Genomic DNA, 19,673 nt, shown 5'->3' with positions numbered 1-19,673 from the left:
ATAGTCTCTACTTGGCATGTAGGTTTCTCAGTTATGGGGGAGGGGCATGGGCAGGGTATGTGCAAATGAAATACTGTAGAATTTACTATAACTATATACTATAGTTTTTTGGGACTGTAGTGTTTTTGCAGACATTACTGTAGTATTTACTACAATATTCTACAGTGTAATACAACATTCTATAGTAAGTACTACACGTGATAGAGGGATACTACAGTGTGTAGTGTAGTATTCTACAGTAGCTTATGCTACAGTTTACTATAGAATTCTATAGTAAGTACTGTATTATTCTATAGTAAACTGTAGTATTTTTTCATGTGAGCACTCTCCACTGTTTCAGTGATTCAAACTGCAAGCTGAAGTGGGACCACATCCTCTCACACAAGCTCAAATGCCAGTGGATGATACAAAAAGGAAATAGGCCAACAAGTTGTTGAGTAGGGAAATTAAAGCTGTGTTGTATCTTCCCCTCTTCTCCCAGTTTCAAAGGGCTTGGCAGCCCAGTCAAATCAATGTCGTTCTGAAGCAATGATACTGTCTGTAGCCTTATCTGTGAATCGGCTTTAATTACACACTTGTTATTATCTGTCGATTATATCCATCTCCTAAAGTTGTCCACTAACTTTATTTTTACATAAATGTTTCCATATTCACAAAGAGAACCATGGGGCCTAATGCACAAAATGTAAAAGCCCAATCATAATACCATAATTCAGTGAATTATTGAAAGAGAGTAGGCCTAACCTAGTCAATAGAAAGCCCATTGCTTTACATGGTTACACGTCATGTTACATTTCACAATCATTTCATAAAGATTATGTAGCAAATTCAGTGCAGAGGAGACATGCTTAGATACAATCATGCATTAGGCCCATGCTGTTTAAGGTCCTATTGCTCATTCAAGTTGCACTGCCTCCTCATTCCTGCTATTCAAATATGCAGATGGCATTTCATCCAAGACTTAAGTGGGTGCAAATTCTATTTGTCTGGAGACCAAATTTACTGTGAATTTATAATTATGAACAAAACTAATATAGTCTTTGGGATGAATATTACAAGGAAATTAAAATAATATTTTTTTGTAAGCATAAACACACAGCTTTTAGAAAGCCTATGCATCCATAGCTTTTGCAATTTACATACCAAATGAGCATATCTCATTCCCAGCCAACAGCTTATCATTAAGGGTGGGTTTAAAGACAGAGAGAAGCTACTGGCTGCCAATCATAATGACATGACATCATAGTAGCAGGTGGCCTTTCAAAGAATGGAAGCAATGCTACTGTACGAAGAAAACAACCCACTAACCTTGGCTACTATGTAAATCAAGTTTTCTGGATAATTATTTGTTAGGAGAGAAGTTCACACTGAATAATAATGTGTTTACATAACAAAACAAAAATGATCAATTATAGACAGTGTTGTGTTTTGTAGGCCTACATTTTGGCTATGGGCCTAAACAATAATATTCCTGCTCAGCTTTACATCTCTCGACTAAAGTCACCCATCAAGGCACATCTGCTGAACAAATTGTACTGTTTCCTGATACATTTGTTGTGAAGATTCAGACTGAATAATACTATTTCCAATTACCATTACATTTGTTGATATGTGAAAGAAATGTTGATCTTCTTATCCAGTTGTGAGGTCTTTTTAGTAGAATGATAATAATAGAACCTTATAATAAAACCTTATAATAGAACCTTATAATAGAACTGTATAATAAAACCTTATAATAGAACTGTATAATAGAACCTTATAATAGAACTTCATAATAGAACCTTATAATAGAACTGTATAATAGAACCTTATAATATAACCTAAAAATAGAACCTTATAATATAACCTTATAATAGAACTGTATAATATAACCTTATAATAGAACTGTATAATAGAACCTTATAATATAACCTAAAAATAGAACCTTATAATATAACCTTATAATAGAACCTTATAATATAACTGTATAATAGAACTGTATAATAGAACCTTATAATAGAACTGTATAATATAACCTTATAATATAACTGTATAATAGAACCTTATAATATAACCTTATAATAGAACGGTTTAATAGAACCTTATAATATAACCTTATAATATAATTGTATAATAGAATCTTAGAATAGAACTGCATAATAGAACCTTATAATAGAACTATATAATAAAACCTTATAATATAACTGTATAATATAACCTTATAATATAACTGTATAATAGAACCGTATAATAGAACTGTAGAATAGTACCTTATAATAGAACCTTATAATAGAACTGTATAATAGAACCTTATAACAGAACAGTATAATAGAACTGTATAATATAACCTTATAATAGAACCTTATAATAGAACTGTATAATAGAACCTTATAATAGAACATTATAATAGAACCGTATAATAGAACTGCATAATATATCCTTATAATAGAACCTTTCTGATTTGGTATTACAATTTAAGCAACCACACTTGCTTTAGAGTTGGGGTGGATATCAGTGTGAGGTATACATCATCTTTAGTACCAGGGGAATACCATCTTTCTCAGATTGTCATCCTCCTACTAAAGTCACTGGTGACACATCAAGGCACATCTGCTGAAAAAATTCCATAGTTTCCAGCAATGCTGGTGAGGCCACGCACAGAGAGCCCATGGCAAATACTTAGATTTTAAGTACAGAACCTCCATTCCAGTCGTGTACTAGGCCTATGTCAAGAGACCTATTGAAAGGGAAGAGAATTTATAGCCTAGGCCGAGTAGGCCCTAGCTTGTACAATCCCATTATTCATTCAGATGGTACAAACAAACTGCTGTTCCAGCCACCTGATCAGGGAGGAAGAGAAACATCAGAGCCGTGTTTAGTGTTGCTCCCACAGGGAGCCGGTAGTAGAGATGGATGTGTAGATCTGTAGCCGTTTGCTGCATCCAACTGTACCTGGAAATTCTGCGTGTGTAAACTCTTTTTATATGAGATGAACAGGTATCTGTAATCATTCGTTTCGCCCAATTACCAAACCCGTACAGCATCTGCTTGTAGGTTCCACCAAAGTGGTGTTATTATTGTCATCAGAGGTAAACAGGATGGAGCTGAATGATCAGAGATGTATCAGGCAGGGAAATGAGAGGGAAAACGGGACATGGGCAAATTAGGGAAACAACTAAATAGGTAATAAGGGAAAGAATCACACAAAATAAAAAGAGAAGCACATAATGAAAAGGGGAAAAAACAAACAACTATCACCTTATAATGAAATGTTTTCTTTTTCTTTTTAAGACTAGACCAATTAGCTATTGTTGGACTAATTGCATTTTCTACATTTTTTCTGTGGATTGGCTTTCAGCATGTGTCACACACTCTGCCTACGGAATGTTTATCTGTTGTTTGTTTTCTAATGAGAAGCCATGAGTCCACCGTCCACTGAGTCCTGGCTCAAACATTAAAGGTGATGCTTAAAGGCAAACCAGACCACCCTCAGATTGAACCAGTTGTGTCCAGGGGAAGCCATCTCTCACCTCCCTCTCTATAGTACAAACAGAGCAGAGTTCTCCGACTGCCTGCTCTTGAAATCAATCCTCAACAGAGCAGCAGCAGGCCCACTCGCCAGCCAGCCTATCCCACCATGGAGCTCTGCCAATGATCAATGCTAACCTATGACATACCCTCAGATGACATCATCGAGGGGAGAGACTCCGTCAGAGAGACTCAATAATTATGGTATTCAATGTCACTACAATTTCATTTTAGAAATCAAGAATATGTACTGCACTACTGAATTCAACATCAAGCCATTGATAAAACTTCCTTAAAACCTGGTCATAAAATGTTTTGGATAATGTCTCAAAAAGCTCTCTGAGTGGTGTAATGGGAATTTCCAGGTGAACAAAAAGGAGAGTAGCCGTTGACAACATCAATAAAAAAATCTACCCCGGTTTATTATTTTATGCACAGAACTCGGTGATATACTGCAGGAGGTAACTTAAACTGTAAACTCGCCACCTGTTTGCAAAATTACATGGAGATATGATATCAGAGCATGACAATGTTATATTTCACACCGAGGCTCGGTGGTTATCGAGGGGGAATGCTGGAAAGATTTTTCAGATTCTTCACAATGACACACTGTTGTCATTCAAAATGGATGTTAAAAAAAACAGACTTTGTTGACTTTCTGTGTAATGAAAATAAAATGTGTCTCCTTGCCTATGTAACAGACATATTTGGGAAACTGAATGAACTGAACACAAGCATGCAGGGGAAATACAAAAACATTCTACAGATGTGTGACAGAATCAGTGGATTCAGTGGAAAGAATTCTTATTGGAGAGTCTTTCAAAAGCGAATCATGCCCCCTTCACTAGGCTGTGCATGTTTCTAACAGAAAACAGCATCAGTAAGTATCACACATGAGTGATGACTGCTCACCTCCGACGCTTGGAAGAAAAAAACGAGCTCCGACTGGGAAAAATCGCTTTGAAAGGGTCATCCGACCTGAAGATCACTGACGTCATGATTTGACCTCGTATTTTTCAGTTTCCTGGTAACCTTCACCAGCTCATATCTGTTTGAAGCTGGATTCAGTGTTCTCGTCTGCATTAAAACCAAATATCCATCCAGGTTGGATGTGACAGCAGAGATGAGGTGTGCGCTGTTGACCACGTCCCCTGACTTTGAGAAGCTCCGACTCGACATGCATCAAAACACATCCATCTCATTAGTGGTGGTGAGATAAGATACATTATGTTAGACTAATTTCTAATTGACTGTCATTAGCCCCACATTAAAAGTATGTGATGGTGAGTTGAGAAGACAATCAGAAACAGTGTTAGAATGTTTTTCAATTGACTACCAAAGCCCTAAGTAAAAAAGTCAACATTGGCTGTTAATTACATCATTGTTTTTCACATGGTTGAAGTCGCAAGAATTTTCAGATATCAAAATGGGGTCGTGGGCCAAAAATGTTTGAGAACCCCAGCTCTAAACTGAATAGGAACTTTATTCACCTTAAATTTCCCAATTACAAGTGGTCTTATAGTTCATGACCAAAATGTTTAAGACATTGGATCTATGTTTCAGATTTTAAATGGTTGTCTGTCTAAGCCCTGTATACCAGACTTGTTCAGTCAGAGTTCATTTAACTACCTCTTAACTTAAGCACCTTAGGAGGGTGTTCTCCACCTAACATTCACCTCCTGTTATTAGGCTATAGGCTGTATCTCTCTTTGGAGAACAGACAATCAACCACAGAACTTGTTTCAAATGCTAAACTGAAGCATCTTTTCTCCCGTTTATTAGGCCCACATCGTCAATTTGTTCACGTTATTCCAGCGATCCTCAGATTTTCTCCAGCAGGCTTTTCTATAGCTATGGTGGAGGAGAAGGGGCTCCTTTGGAAGTGATAGTTCAGAGTTTTGCACACAAATAAAAGGTTTGTCAACTGTGCCAGTGAGACGAAGAGAATCAACATAATGTAGATGTGGTAGAGAGCCTCAGCCTGCTTCCACATGGGAATAGGTTGGATGCCAGACACACAACACAAACCTTTGACAAAACTCTGAAAGTCACTGATTAATCTACAGCTGAAACACAGGTTAGCAGAGACAAATTGTATTTGTGAATGTTTATACAGAAAAGGGAAATCAAATCATAAAATGAATAAAATAGGGTGGCTCTAATTGGGTAAACAGTAATATCTATATGATACACGAAAACACACTGTTTTTTTCCCAATTAATAATTGAAACGATGTGACTGTTTAAAAAAAGAATGTCTTACAGGCCTTACCACTTTATAAATCTTGTCATTTTAAATTTCTCATCTACTGTAAGGATAAATGGGCCTAAATGTTCATCAGATTCAGTTATAATGAAATACTCAATCGACATGGTCTTCCTCTCCATTTGAACATTGAAAAGGGACATCCTGGGAAATCTGGGATTTCTGTGCTTCTAATTAAATTAATCAGACTAGCTAAATGAAGGCTTTGCATTTAGATATAACAGGTTTGTATAAAGGTTTGTTTTGTGTGTCTGGCATCCAACCTATTCCCATGTGGAAGCAGGCTCTCCATCACATCTACAACACGTTGATTCCCTTTCATTTCACCGGCACAGTTGACAAACCTTTTATTAGTGTGCAAAACTCTGTTTGAACTACCACTTTCAAAGACTATCTTAAATAAAACATCTCAGTGTTATTCCCCCCCCCCCCCCCCTTAAAAAAAGAAACAACACGCACCTGGCTTTTCCTTTTCCTACTAAATGACTAAATGTAATCAATGTGCTGGTGATACATAATAATCTCTTAAAGCCACAGTCTAAAAGGCAGTTCTCTAGGTTCTCTACTCTTTTCTATTTTTACCAATGACCTGCCACTGGCCTTAAACAAAGCTTGTGTGTCCATGGCATGTATGCTGATTATTCAACCACATACACATCAGCAACCACAGCTAATGAAGTCACTGAAACCCTGAACAAAGAGTTGCTGTCTGTTTTGGAATGGGTGGCCAGTAATAAACTGGTCCTGAACATCTCTAAAACGAAGAGCTTTGTATTTGGTACAAATCATTCCCTCAGTTCTAGACCTCAGCTGAATCTGGTAATGAATGGTGTGGCTGTTGAACAAGTTGAGGAGACTAAATCACCTGGTGTTATCTTAGATTGTAAACTGTCATGGTCAAAACATAGAGATTGAATAGTTGTAAAAATGGGGAGAGGTCTGTCTGTAATAAAGAGATGCTCTGCTTTTTTGACACCACACTCCACAAAGCAAGTCCTGCAGGCTCTAGTTTGATTGTATTTGGATTATTGTCCAGTCACATGGTTAATTGCTGCAAAGAAATACCCAATTAAGCTGCAACTGGCCGGGAACATAGCGGTACGTTTTGCTCTTCATTGTAATCAGAGGGATAATATTAATACTATGCATGCCAGTCTCTCTTGGCTGACAGTTGAGGAGAGACTGACTGCGTCAAACACTTACCCCACCAAACATACCACCAGGGGTCTTTTCACAGTCCCCAGGTCCAGAACAAATTCAAGGATACGTACAGTATTATACTGAGCCATGAGTGCATGGAACTCCCTTCCATCTTATATAGCGTAAGTGAACAGCAAACCTGGTTTCAAAAAAATAAATAAAGCAACACCTCACGACACAACGCCTTTTCCCCATGTGACCTACTTGTTGTGTGTATGTAGGCTCCTGAGTGGCCCAGCGGTCTAAGGCACTATATCTCAGTGCTAGAGGTGTCACTACTGACCCTGGTTCAATCCTGGGCTGTATCACAACTGGCCATGATCAGGAGTCTAATAGGGTGGCACACAATTAGCCCAGCGTCGTCTGGGTTAGGGGAGGGTTTGTCTGGGGTAGGCTGTCATTGTAAAATAAGAATTTGTTCTTAAATGACTTGCTTATAAAGGTTAAATGATGTGTAACTGATAGATGCACACACACTACATGTTAATGTATGTAAAGTATTTGTCTTTAATGTATGTAAATTGTAAAGTCTGTAATGTATTTTTCGTTTTGTGTCGGACCCCAGGAAGACCTGCTGTCGCCATTGGCGTCAGCTAATGTGGATCCTATTAAATCAAATCAAATCAAAAATGCAGCACCATTGGTTAGGCAGCACTTCTATAGGCCTAATCACTTCTATAGGCCTAATCACGTCTATAGGCCTAACCACTTCTATAGGCCTAATCACTTCTATAGGCCTAATCACGTCTATAGGCCTAACCACTTCTATAGGCCTAATCACATCTATAGGCCTAATCACATCTATAGGCCTAATCACATCTATAGGCCTAATCACTTCTATAGGCCTAATCACTTCTATAGGCCTAATCACTTCTATAGGCCTAATCACTTCTATAGGCCTAATCACTTCTATAGGCCTAATCACGTCTATAGGCCTAACCACTTCTATAGGCCTAATCACTTCTATAGGCATAAAAACTTCTATAGGCCTAATCACTTCTATAGGCCTAATCACTTCTATAGGCCTAATCACTTCTATAGGCCTAACCACTTCTATAGGCCTAATCACTTCTATAGGCCTAATCACTTCTATAGGCCTAATCACTTCTATAGGCCTAACCACTTCTATAGGCCTAATCACTTCTATAGGCCTAATCACTTCTATAGGCCTAATCACGTCTATAGGCCTAACCACTTCTATAGGCCTAATCACTTCTATAGGCCTAACCACTTCTATAGGCCTAATCACTTCTATAGGCCTAATCACTTCTATAGGCCTAATCACTTCTATAGGCCTAACCACTTCTATAGGCCTAATCACTTCTATAGGCCTAATCACTTCTATAGGCCTAATCACGTCTATAGGCCTAACCACTTCTATAGGCCTAATCACTTCTATAGGCATAAAAACTTCTATAGGCCTAATCACTTCTATAGGCCTAATCACTTCTATAGGCCTAATCACTTCTACAGGCCTAATCACTTCTATAGGCCTAATCACTTCTATAGGCCTAATCACTTCTATAGGCCTAATCACGTCTATAGGCCTAACCACTTCTATAGGCCTAATCACTTCTATAGGCCTAATCACTTCTATAGGCCTAATCACTTCTATAGGCCTAACCACTTCTATAGGCCTAATCACTTCTATAGGCCTAATCACTTCTATAGGCCTAATCACGTCTATAGGCCTAACCACTTCTATAGGCCTAATCACTTCTATAGGCATAAAAACTTCTATAGGCCTAATCACTTCTATAGGCCTAATCACTTCTATAGGCCTAATCACTTCTATAGGCCTAATCACTTCTATAGGCCTAATCACGTCTATAGGCCTAACCACTTCTATAGGCCTAATCACTTCTATAGGCCTAATCACTTCTATAGGCATAAAAACTTCTATAGGCCTAATCACTTCTATAGGCCTAATCACTGCTATAGGCATAAAAACTTCTATAGGCCTAATCACTTCTATAGGCCTAATCACTTCTATAGGCCTAATCACTTATATAGGCCTAATCAAATCCTTCATAGCCAACATGGGCAACACATTTTCAAGGCTATGATGTGAGATCTATCAGAATGCATAGTCTACAACAAACAGAACTCACAAGTTGTAGCAACAACTGAAAATATAACTAAGTGTCTAAGATCTAAGATGACCCTCAGATGGCTTTCTAAGCCAAAATGATGAGTAAGGCGCTTATCTTTCAACATACCTGCCAGTCTGTAATGACTGAGGATTTTAGTCGCTAATACTCTCAGATTAAGGAATGCTCATGTACCAACAAATAAGCCTACTGAGTTAATTGTGTGCAAGATTACATAAATAGGGTAGCCATCAATAGACACCCATCGGGTAAAAATATGGAACATTTTTGATTTCACCAATTTTCATAACTGCATCATTATGAGAAACAATGGTCTTGTTTTGCAAATCAGATCAATGTTGGTCAGATGTTATGCCGGTGTGATTATTATTACCTATCCCTTCTGGCTGAAGAAAGAACAACAAACAATTGGTTGTACAACACTAAAGTGTAACAAACGCTGAAACAAGAGCTTGTTAATCAGAAGGTGCTGAGCTGGGCTGAGCAAGACTTGGCTGGGCTGGGGAGGTGCCAATTACTGCCCTGGTGTTGACGAAGGAAGGGAGAAAGTCTCTAAAGGGAGTTGTCCAAGAGAAAATGTACCTAGGGCCTACCCACCTACCACCCATCTCATCAGCTGCTTAGGCCAGGAAGAGGTAGGGCTGGGAATTGCCAGGGACCTCACGATACAATATTATCACGATACAATATGTATTAAAATTCTCACAATGTATTATGTATTGCAATTCGACATTGCGATTTTGTTGCGATTTGATGTTCCAAACATATTGGTCACTATATGTCGGCTGCAGAGAGACTAGAGAGAGTCATGAGAAAGCATCAGGGAAATAAATATGCTGAAAATATGTTGGCTAACTATTTAAAAAGAAGATGGAGAACAAGCCATAGGATGAAAAAACACAGTGTTTTGGCGCAGGTACAGCCAACTAGCGCTAGCCAATGCTGTTCAATAGCAGCAAATATTATCATTTTTAGGCCTTACAAGTACAACATCAATACAATATGGGCCCAAAATAATATTGCGATATGCAACTGTATCTATTTTCTCCCCATCACTAGGAAGAGGCCTATAAAACCACGTTTACTGCCCGCTACAGGGCCTGTTTTTGAGGAGTACCACTGACCAACACTGTAGGCTATTTCTATTCCTTGGTTGTAGGGACTGGAGAGGGTAAAGCATGTCTGGTCATCAGTTACAACACCCTCAGTCAAACGGACCACAAAAATATATTTCTCTGTGCTGATCTTTGGATTATCACTGATCCTGCCTGTGAAGCAGCGAACAGTAGGGGAATTGAAGGGTATCTGTCATGCTAGCTTGCTCCGGCTCCACCCTGGAGACCAGAGCGTGGGTCATAAGGCTGGAAAGGCTGACAAAAACAAATCTTTAATCAATACCCTGGCCCTCAATGCAAACCCCTCTCTCCTCCGTCTCTGTCTCAGTGCGTTCCATGAGTGACAGTTTTTCCTTTTAATCTGTGCCCAGTGCTGCTCATATTGTTAGGAAATAGTGAGCTAGTGTTACGGTACCTTGGCTAATTCAGCAAACCATTGTTGGCTGCGCATAGTGTCTAGGCTATGTAGTAAAACCCTCATGAAGATCTACATAGGTTCAACACTTTTAGGGCTTATTTCTAAAGAACTAGGCTGAAATGCAAAACACTCCACAACAGGCCAGTATTCACTTTGCAATGTTGGCCTCGTCTAGGAAGCCTCTGTCTTTAGTGACAGGTGAACAACACTTTACCACAAACATGTATACACAGTCCTCTATATATATATAACAGAAAAATAACTACAATCAGAGGAACAAAGAAAATGTTAAACAACAGTAAATTACCATATTTAAGGCATTAAGCAGCCATGCATGAAAGGAAATCAAGCACACAGCCATGCAACAATTGTTCTATAACATGCAATTCTACCATGCATTATTCTGCACTCAGTAGTACATCAGGGCCCATTCAAGCATCTGAAACCAATGGCACAGTAAAGACATCACACACACAACCAACAGAATAGTTGGCTATACAATTAGAGTGTCTGGTATATTTACAGGGTCATTGTTAACCGATCCATATGAATTACAGAACCAGATAGAGGGATCACATCAGTGAATAGCGTGACAAAGTGGACTCAACACTTTTCTAACCCAGACTACCATCTCTGCGCAGACAGAGACACATCCCTCAACAACTTCAATCATGTGGCGCAAAACACCCCTAATCCTCAAGGCGCACTAAAGGCCCACTGTCTGTCCGTCCACAAACACTGTCCCCTCCTCAGCAGCTGGCGCCACACTAAAAACACTTATTAGGATAGAAATAAAAACACTGTGATTGAATCAAAACCGGAGCAAGAAGGCATTTGTCAGCCAAGATGCGGTGGCCGGTGACTAACATGCTGTCAATCAAAAGCAATCAATCTGGGTGAGCTGTTGTGAGGCATATGGGAGGAGGGAGGAGGGGAGGGGAAGGTAGAAGGGGTTCCCCTGTGTTATGTGTTGTTGCCATTAAACAAACCATTTCTGATGACAAATAAGGCACTTGAGTTCCACCTCCAGAATGAGCTAATCGTGACACTCAGCATATGATTGGCATCAAAAAGGTCATTTTAAATGTCCATCTTGACTGCCATGTTGCATGGGTCATAACTAGACTCTATTTACAGGAAATAGCCTATAAAAAAAAACATAGGAGGCTATTGCTAAATGGACCTCTTCTTCACTCAGTTCAACTTTATAATATGATGCCAATATCCAGACCTCTACCCAAACTAAAAAAATATTTAAGATCTCACTGATTTTTGCATCTGGCTTAACAAGGCTTTGATTGCACTGGACCTCTACTTGATTAGCACAATCTTTTCAAATATTAATGATCAGAGAGGCAGAGTATTCCCCACACTTCTGAAAAGTCAACACAATGCTTGATTAGGCCACTGCTAGGGGGGAAACTTGAGCCTGGGGTTTACTACTACAGAAAGCAAATTAAAGTAGCTGCGTCATGTTTCCCTGGCAGTAATAATAAGGGCAACTTTCTTACGGTCTGGTGACTCTTGATGGGGGGAAAAGAGGGGGAGCTTTTTGGGCAACCAATTATCGTAATTAGTCTATATTATTTATATAACAGTGTTAGTCTACTTAGAGTAAAAAAATAAGCAACCTGGCTACTTACTCTAGTAAGACTTGAGTACTACGGTGTTGCTTAATGTATAGATTCATAAGTGAGGAGGCTAAGCTAGGCTAGGTCAAAGAGCTGCAAAAAATATTCAATGGGAAGTTCAACAAACGTGCACTCGGACGGTTAACTGCCTGCAACAAACTGAAAAGGTGCAAACTTTGTGTGCTCCAACCCTCACCACGCACACACATCCATGAACATCCCATCTCAAGGAGAGCAGAGGTGAGGGCTTGTGGTGCGTACACACGGCACACACACACACACACACACACACAGTCAGCCAGTGAAGGACGCAGCCACGCTACAGCCCTTTATCCTTATCAGACCTACTCCCACAATTACTCAGATCACTGGTTTACCTGCCTGGGCCTGGGCTCTGGGCTCTGGGCTCTGGGCCTGGGCTCTGGGCCTGCGCTCTAGGGCCTGGGCTCTGGGCCTGGGCTGCGTTACAGTGTCCTGGTGGTACAGAAACCTCCAGCCAGCCAGCCAGGCAGAGAGAGCACATTAACTAGGCCGTCTAACATGGGAATAGGATGCCATAATAAAAAGCACCAGCATGAAGGGAGAGCTAGACTAGAGAAAACACACAAGAAGACCAACTAGTCAGAGCTGTCAAACATTGTTTTTACATTTGAGTCATTTAGCAGACAATCTTATCCTGAGCGACTCACAATAACAATTAGGGTTAAGTGCCTTGCTCAAGAGCACATTAACAGATTTTCCCCCTAGACGGCTCAGGGAGTCAAACCAGCAACCTTTCAGTTACTGGCCCAACACTCTTAACCGCTAGGCTACACAAGAGGGGTGACGTGTTAGTCAATCAACAATGACCCGAATCCCAATCATTAAGAATCACAGACTACAACACACAACTCTTCTGCTTCCTTTAAATCTACATCTCAACATGTGTTGAGTCAAAACACTGAGCTTTAAAGCAGCTAAAGCAATATTAAGGACATCAGCGTAACGATGAAGACTCTCTTTTCAAAACATTACTGCAAACATGAACACACTTAATTACCTAGATCAACAGAGCCTTTGGCAGTGGAGTAACTGTAGAGGAAGCGGCAGTGTTCATTAAGCATGAAGAAAGTAGTCACTTTCACAGAGACACAAACTGGCGCTAAAGCGTGCATGGCAATCTTTCAGTAACAGAATGTTGTGAATTCAAAGAATCCTCCTCTTGATTAGGCTAAATGTTAAAACAGAAATGATACAACTTATCAGGGCAATAAAAACACTTCCAGCACAGCAGCCTTCTCTCTGTGCATTTCTCATTCTCAGGCCTAATCTTATCCCAGTGCATTCGTCACTCAGATGAATGGAGGAATCCTCATTCAGATGAATGGATAGGAGAGTTTTACACTCAGAAACATACAGTAGGTGTCCTAGCAGACTTCCTTCTCTCTCCTGCTCCTGATCTCAACCTGAATCAATCACTCTTAGTTAACGACAACACTTCTACTGTTGACAGCAGACACTTCCATCAACAGAGCAGTGAGCTCCTCTCTGGTCCAGGAGGAACACCCAGAGGAGGAAAGGAGGAAGTGGAGAGGAGAGGAAGGGGGGGGGTGTTGTGTGTGTGTGAAAATCAAGAGGTAAATAAATGACTCAATGAATGAATAATAGATTGACCAACTATAGTGGGCTCTTGGAGAAGAGCACAGTGCCACGGGGGGGTGCAGTATTAATAACACTCTCTTACTGTTCATCTCTGTGTCATCACTGATACTCTTAGGAGGAGCATGGCCGGCATAACACACAGCTGATCTGTACATTCCATCCGGATTACGAATTTTCTTCAGTCCTTCAGGAGGCAAAAAGAGAGTAGAGAAAATCGAGGAAAAGAAGTAGGGCATTCTCCCAGCTGCTTACAATAGCCCCGTACCGCCCTGTTTCCCCTCATGCAAACACATTGACAGACAGACGCTGGACAGTAAGGATGGTTAAGTGCAAACAACACATTATAAACAAATCCCACAATAAAGGAATGAGGCATGAGCTGTTCAACAGACAGAGGTGGTAAACACACAACAGAGGCTGGCTAGCTGAGTTCTATTGCTATTCCTAACCCTGACCTTGGCTTAACCTAGACCCTTGGCTTAACCTGGACCCTTGGCTTAACCTAGACCCTTGGCTTAACCTGGACCCTTGGCTTAACCTAGACCCTTGGCTTAACCTAGAGCCTTGGCTTAACCTGGACCCTTGGCTTAACCTAGACCCTTGGCTTAACCTAGAGCCTTGGCTTAACCTGGACCCTTGGCTTAACCTAGACCCTTGGCTTAACCTGGACCCTTGGCTTAACCTAGACCCTTGGCTTAACCTAGAGCCTTGGCTTAACCTGGACCCTTGGCTTAACCTAGACCCTTGGCTTAACCTGGACCCTTGGCTTAACCTAGACCCTTGGCTTAACCTGGACCCTTGGCTTAACCTGGACCCTTGGCTTAACCTGGACCCTTGGCAAGGGGAATCGACAGTTACATAAAAAATTTTAACCACCCCCCCCCCCCCTCCAAAAAAAAAACAAACACAAAAAACACAAAAAGGACAGTTGCTAGGGCATCACTGCTGGAGTATAATGCAAAATAGTCATCCACAGATATACATTAGCCTATAGCCTATTCAAGCTATTGACAAAGAGCAACTGGTGAACCTAAGCTCCAATAAGAAAGTTTATACACCCCATAATACTTCCATTATGAGGCACCTCTACTGACAAGTGAAGGGATTGTATTGATATATGGTGCACAGTTGAAACTTTCAGACAGTTAGAACAAAAAAACATTATAAGTCGGGAAAGTATACAGAATCTCAGTAACTGTTCCATGAGTATGCCTAGTTCACTGTTCTGTTGAGAGTTCAAGGCTGACACTTCTACTGTCACAGATTCTGGCATACTTATTTTACATCTTATTGATCTCAGAGATCCTCTTTTCAAACTGTTCTGACAGGCCACAGCCTAGCATACAATACAGACATCTTATTTAAAACATCAAACAACAAATAAATCAACGTATCATGGTTTAAAAGGCAAATATGTAGAATAAACCAGAGATCTAAATTAGCAGTTGAGAACAAAAGAAGCGTATCAGAAAATCCAGCCTTATTGATTGGTTCTTCTGCAGTGCCAGACATTCAGCTTGCTCGTAGGCTTAGGTATACATGCTTGTTTATCTATTCTATTTAGGATTTGTTTTTCTATGTTGCTGAACGACGCATCTCTTGGTGAGAACAAACAGTTAAATGTTTTATATTCTGGGAATGCTCCCTAATGAATGGCAAGTGAAGAGGCCAGCAATCAGGCTCATTGTAGGCTGGGTTTGATTCAGGTCGATATTGGTCCAGATCATATCAGTAGTAAGCTGGATGAATCAATGTGATCAATCAGAGAGGGCCTTGTGAGGCAGCTTGTAAAGGCTTGTTAGAGACAGACAGGAATGATACCAGGTCTCAGCAGACAGAGTCAGCCAGAGTCTGTAGCACGGAAGGAGCAGACTACCATCCATCCACGCCTCACTAATTCAATTACGAGGCAGGAAAAGGGAAAATCTCCAGCCTGATTCTAGGTTGATTCCACACGGGTCTGTCTGAAATCAGGAGAAGGTCACTTGTTTGACGATGTAAACACTAGGTTACAGCCAGCACTGACTGAAGTTAATGACTGTGGGATTTCCTGATGCTTTATTCTATTGTTGCAGCCTGTGAACTTTCTAACTCAGACATCAATTAGAAATAGGCCTACACTACATTTGTTTTGTAAAGCATTGATGTTTTTAATGGGTATTCTCTCGTCTTTTACTCACAGGGCTATAGTACTGTTTCACATGTATTGACTGCATTCAGGTTTTGACATACAAGGTTATGTTCTCTTTCTTGAGGGAGATACCTTTCAGTGTGAACATGTTATAACCACGTTAAATTGCACTAATAACTATTTTAGAGATTTAGGCTATAGAGGAGAGAAATAGAGAAATGGCATGCTGTCTACAGATCATGGAGGGTAGCCTAAGTTTTGCATGTATATAGGGGAAGAAAAGTATCTGGCCTTGCCTCTGTCCCGTTCACACCCATTACATCTACCTGGCTATCACTGTCAAGTCCTGAAGGATTCAAACGTGTCAGAAGTTTACTCTAAAGACTAATACGAGGAGGTAAGATTTGTCGCTTGACTGAACTGATCTTCATTCAAAAGACACATGTGCCCTCCGTGACAAGTGGTCTAAGACCCACTGTTCTTTGGGGAGAGTTAGCAGAAAGCTCTATTCTCCAGGGTCTAGCAATCTGTTAGATGGGCAAGAAGGATCCTAAGTCATGGTGTTACTCTGTACACAGAAGACCACTGAGAGAGACTGGCTCATGTCCCCCTGGGAATAGCACAGGATGTGTGCCTTCAGGAGACCTGCCAAACATCACAACTATAGCCTATAGCCCCCCCCCCCCCCCCCCCCCCCCCGCCATAGTCCAGCTGCTTCAAGGACAAAAGGTTAAGGGAGAGGCTGGCTTGTACTACCTATGGCTCGAGAGGAGAGTGTAGTCCAGTAGCCGCACTGCTGAAATAATAGGATCTTTTTTTGAAGTAGCCTATCTTGGCCTAGCCTAATCTACTATATTCCATATTCTCCCTTTCCATGTAACATCATTGGATAACTGATATTAAATGAATGTCGGATGGAGAAATAAAGAGTGCCCGACTATTCTATGTAAAAGCTCCCAGGCTCCAGATTGCCTGAGAGGACTTTGTGTTTATATAGAGGTATGAAGCACTCTCTCTCTCCTTCTCCAGCCTCCCCCTCCTCCTCCTCCACTGACCAACCTCACAGGAACACCGAAAATACCTCAACCTGCTCAGCAATGGGAGTTTCAAGTCAGGGTTTCAGTAAAAGCTCCTGGTGATGGAGTGGCGAAGAAATGAACAGAGGTAGCCGTCTGTACATTACATTCATCTTGTGTGTGTGAATGTAATGCATTGGGTCTAAATGCCACTGTGAAGTAGTAAGTCCTTACTATTACGGTGTTCTCCCTTTATAATTCCGTCATATACATTAGACCTACTACTAAACTATCAACGTTAACTATGTCCTGGCATGGTCATCCTTTCCACAGCTCCATACCACCCCCCTGTGGAGCTTTGTTTAGAGGTTGACTCTATCAGATCACAGGCTCAACTCTCTGATCTTTGTTACAGTGGTCACTAGAGTCTGGGAACACATTCACCACCAGCGTTATGTTTATTGTATAACCTAGATCATAAATGTGTTTCAAATCTTTTATTTTACGTTGGAGGAGGCTCAAGCGGTGACACACATACACACACAAATAGGAAGTAGAGGATGTCAACTCTTTTCTTCGCTACTGATGCTAAAAAGACCAGCCGGACTTAAAACCCTCCCCTCATGTTCTTGACGTCAACAGTTACCTCTGCAGTGGTGTGTCAATATTGGACGTCGAATAATTGTACGCCTGTTTTAGGCACTCTATCTATGTATTCCAGTGATTGACAACCATTTGAAAATATGAGATCGCTCTTTGTCGCCACCCACTGGTTACACATGAACAATACAACTCCATGTAGTTGTAAACAATTTGAAGAGCATCATTGACTAAACGCAAGCTAGCTTGATTGCATGGTAAGAAATCGACGCAGAACAACAACTAATATTAATGAAAACTGTGCAAACTCGGAAGTTAAAATGCGTGTACCGTAAGTCTATATTGTATATGACTAAATAGGCTGTCCATTAGATTGTATTTTCACATGTTATTTATTAGTGATACAGCAGCCTGAAGAGTTTCATTCCAAAATGCTATTTCCACATATTTTTCACATTTATGTTTTTTCATCAGAAATGATTGCTTATGGGTACCTTCATTTGTGTGTAAAAAATTAATGTCTCAAATTTTTGTTAGATGTATATTAAAACGGGTTTTGTTGCAAAATGCTATATATCTATTGTTTAGCTGAAATGGAATACTCTTATCCTGTTGGCTGTGATTTGTGGTTGTACTAACTGTAAGTTGCTCTGGATAAGGGCATCTGCTAAATGACAAAAATGTCAAAATATCTCATATTACCATATTGATTAATTTTGTTTTTTACATTTGTGTTGTATATATAGTACCTTCGGAAAGTATTCAGACCCATTGACTTTTTCCACATTTTGTTACGTTACAGCCTTATTCTAAAATGTATTAAATTGTTTGTTTTTTCCCTCATCAATCTACACACAATACCCCATAATGACAAAGCAAAAACAGGTTTTTATAAATGTTTGCGAATTTATAAAAAATGTAAATAGCACATTTACGTAAGTATTCAGACCCTTTACTCAGTACTTTGTTGAAACACCTTGGCAGAGATTACAGCCTCGAGTCTTCTTGGGTATGACTCTACAAGCTTGGCACACCTGTATTTGGGGAGTTTCTCCAATTCTTCGCTGCAGATCCTCTCAAGCTCTGTCAGGATGGATGGGGAGCTTTGCTGTACAGCTATTTTCAGGTCTCTCAAGAGATGTTCAATCGGGTTCAAGTCCAGGCTCTGGCTGTGCCACTCAATGACATTCAGAGACTTGTCCCGAAGCCACTCCTGCATTGCTGTGTGCTTAGGGTCGTTGTCCTGTTGGAAGGTCAACCTTTGCCCAAGTCTGAGGTCCTGTGCGCTCTGGAGCAGGTTTTCGTCAAGGATCTCTGTACTTTGATACATTCATCTTTCCCTCGATCCTGACTAGTCTCTCAGTCCCTTTTGCTGAAAAACATCCCCACAGCATGATGCTGCCACCACCATGCTTCATTGTAGGAATGGTGCCAGGTTTCCTCCAGACGTGACGCTTGGCATTCAGGCCAAAGAGTTCAATCTTGGTTTCATCAGAACAGAGAATCTTGTTTCTCATGGTTCTGAGAGTCTTTAGGTGCCTTTTGGCAAACTCCATGCGGGCTCTCATGTGCCGTTTACGATCTGGCCACTCTACCATAAAGGCCTGATTGGTGGAGTGCTGCAGAGATGGTTGTCCTTCTGGAAGGTTCTCCCCTCTCCACAGGGGAACTAGAGCTCTGTCAGAGTGACCATCTGACATGCACTGTCAATTGTGGGACCGTATATAGACAGCCTTTCCAAATCATGTCCAATCAATTTAATTAACCACATGTGGACTGCATTCATGTTGTAGAAACATCTCAAAGATGATCAATGGGAACAGTATGAACCTGAGCTCAACTTCGAGTCTCATGGCAAAGGGTCTGAATACTAATGTATATAAGGTATTTCTGTATTTTTATTTTTAATACATTTGCAAACATTTCTAACAACATGTTTTTGCTTTGTCATTATATTGTGTTGTGTGTAGATTTTGAAATTGTTTTATTTAATAAGTTTTAGAATAAGTCTGTAACGTAACAAAATGTGGAAAAAGTC

At 40.4% G+C, this 19,673-nt stretch overlaps 1 protein-coding gene across 9 annotated transcripts in view; it reads right to left on the bottom strand.

Annotated features, from left to right (window-relative positions):
• LOC110532462 (calmodulin-binding transcription activator 1) overlaps nt 1–19,673 on the bottom strand; it is a 617,258-nt gene that overhangs the window by 595,840 nt on the left and 1,745 nt on the right. For 7 of the 9 annotated variants that reach the window (XM_036988465.2, XM_036988466.2, XM_036988468.2 and 4 more), the window contains exon 2: nt 13,971–14,072. The exons of the other annotated variants lie outside the window; for them this stretch is intronic. In XM_036988465.2, coding sequence (XP_036844360.2) covers nt 13,971–14,072 — 102 coding nt within the window. The remainder of the gene's footprint in view (nt 1–13,970; nt 14,073–19,673) is intronic. 9 annotated transcript variants of the gene reach the window in all.

This window comes from Oncorhynchus mykiss, chromosome 9 (assembly GCF_057628025.1).
Source record: "Oncorhynchus mykiss isolate SJ-2025 chromosome 9, ASM5762802v1, whole genome shotgun sequence".
Lineage (NCBI taxonomy): Eukaryota > Metazoa > Chordata > Actinopteri > Salmoniformes > Salmonidae > Oncorhynchus > Oncorhynchus mykiss.
The sequence above is the reverse complement of the archived record's forward strand: the minus strand, read 5'-3'. Positions and strand labels throughout refer to the sequence as shown.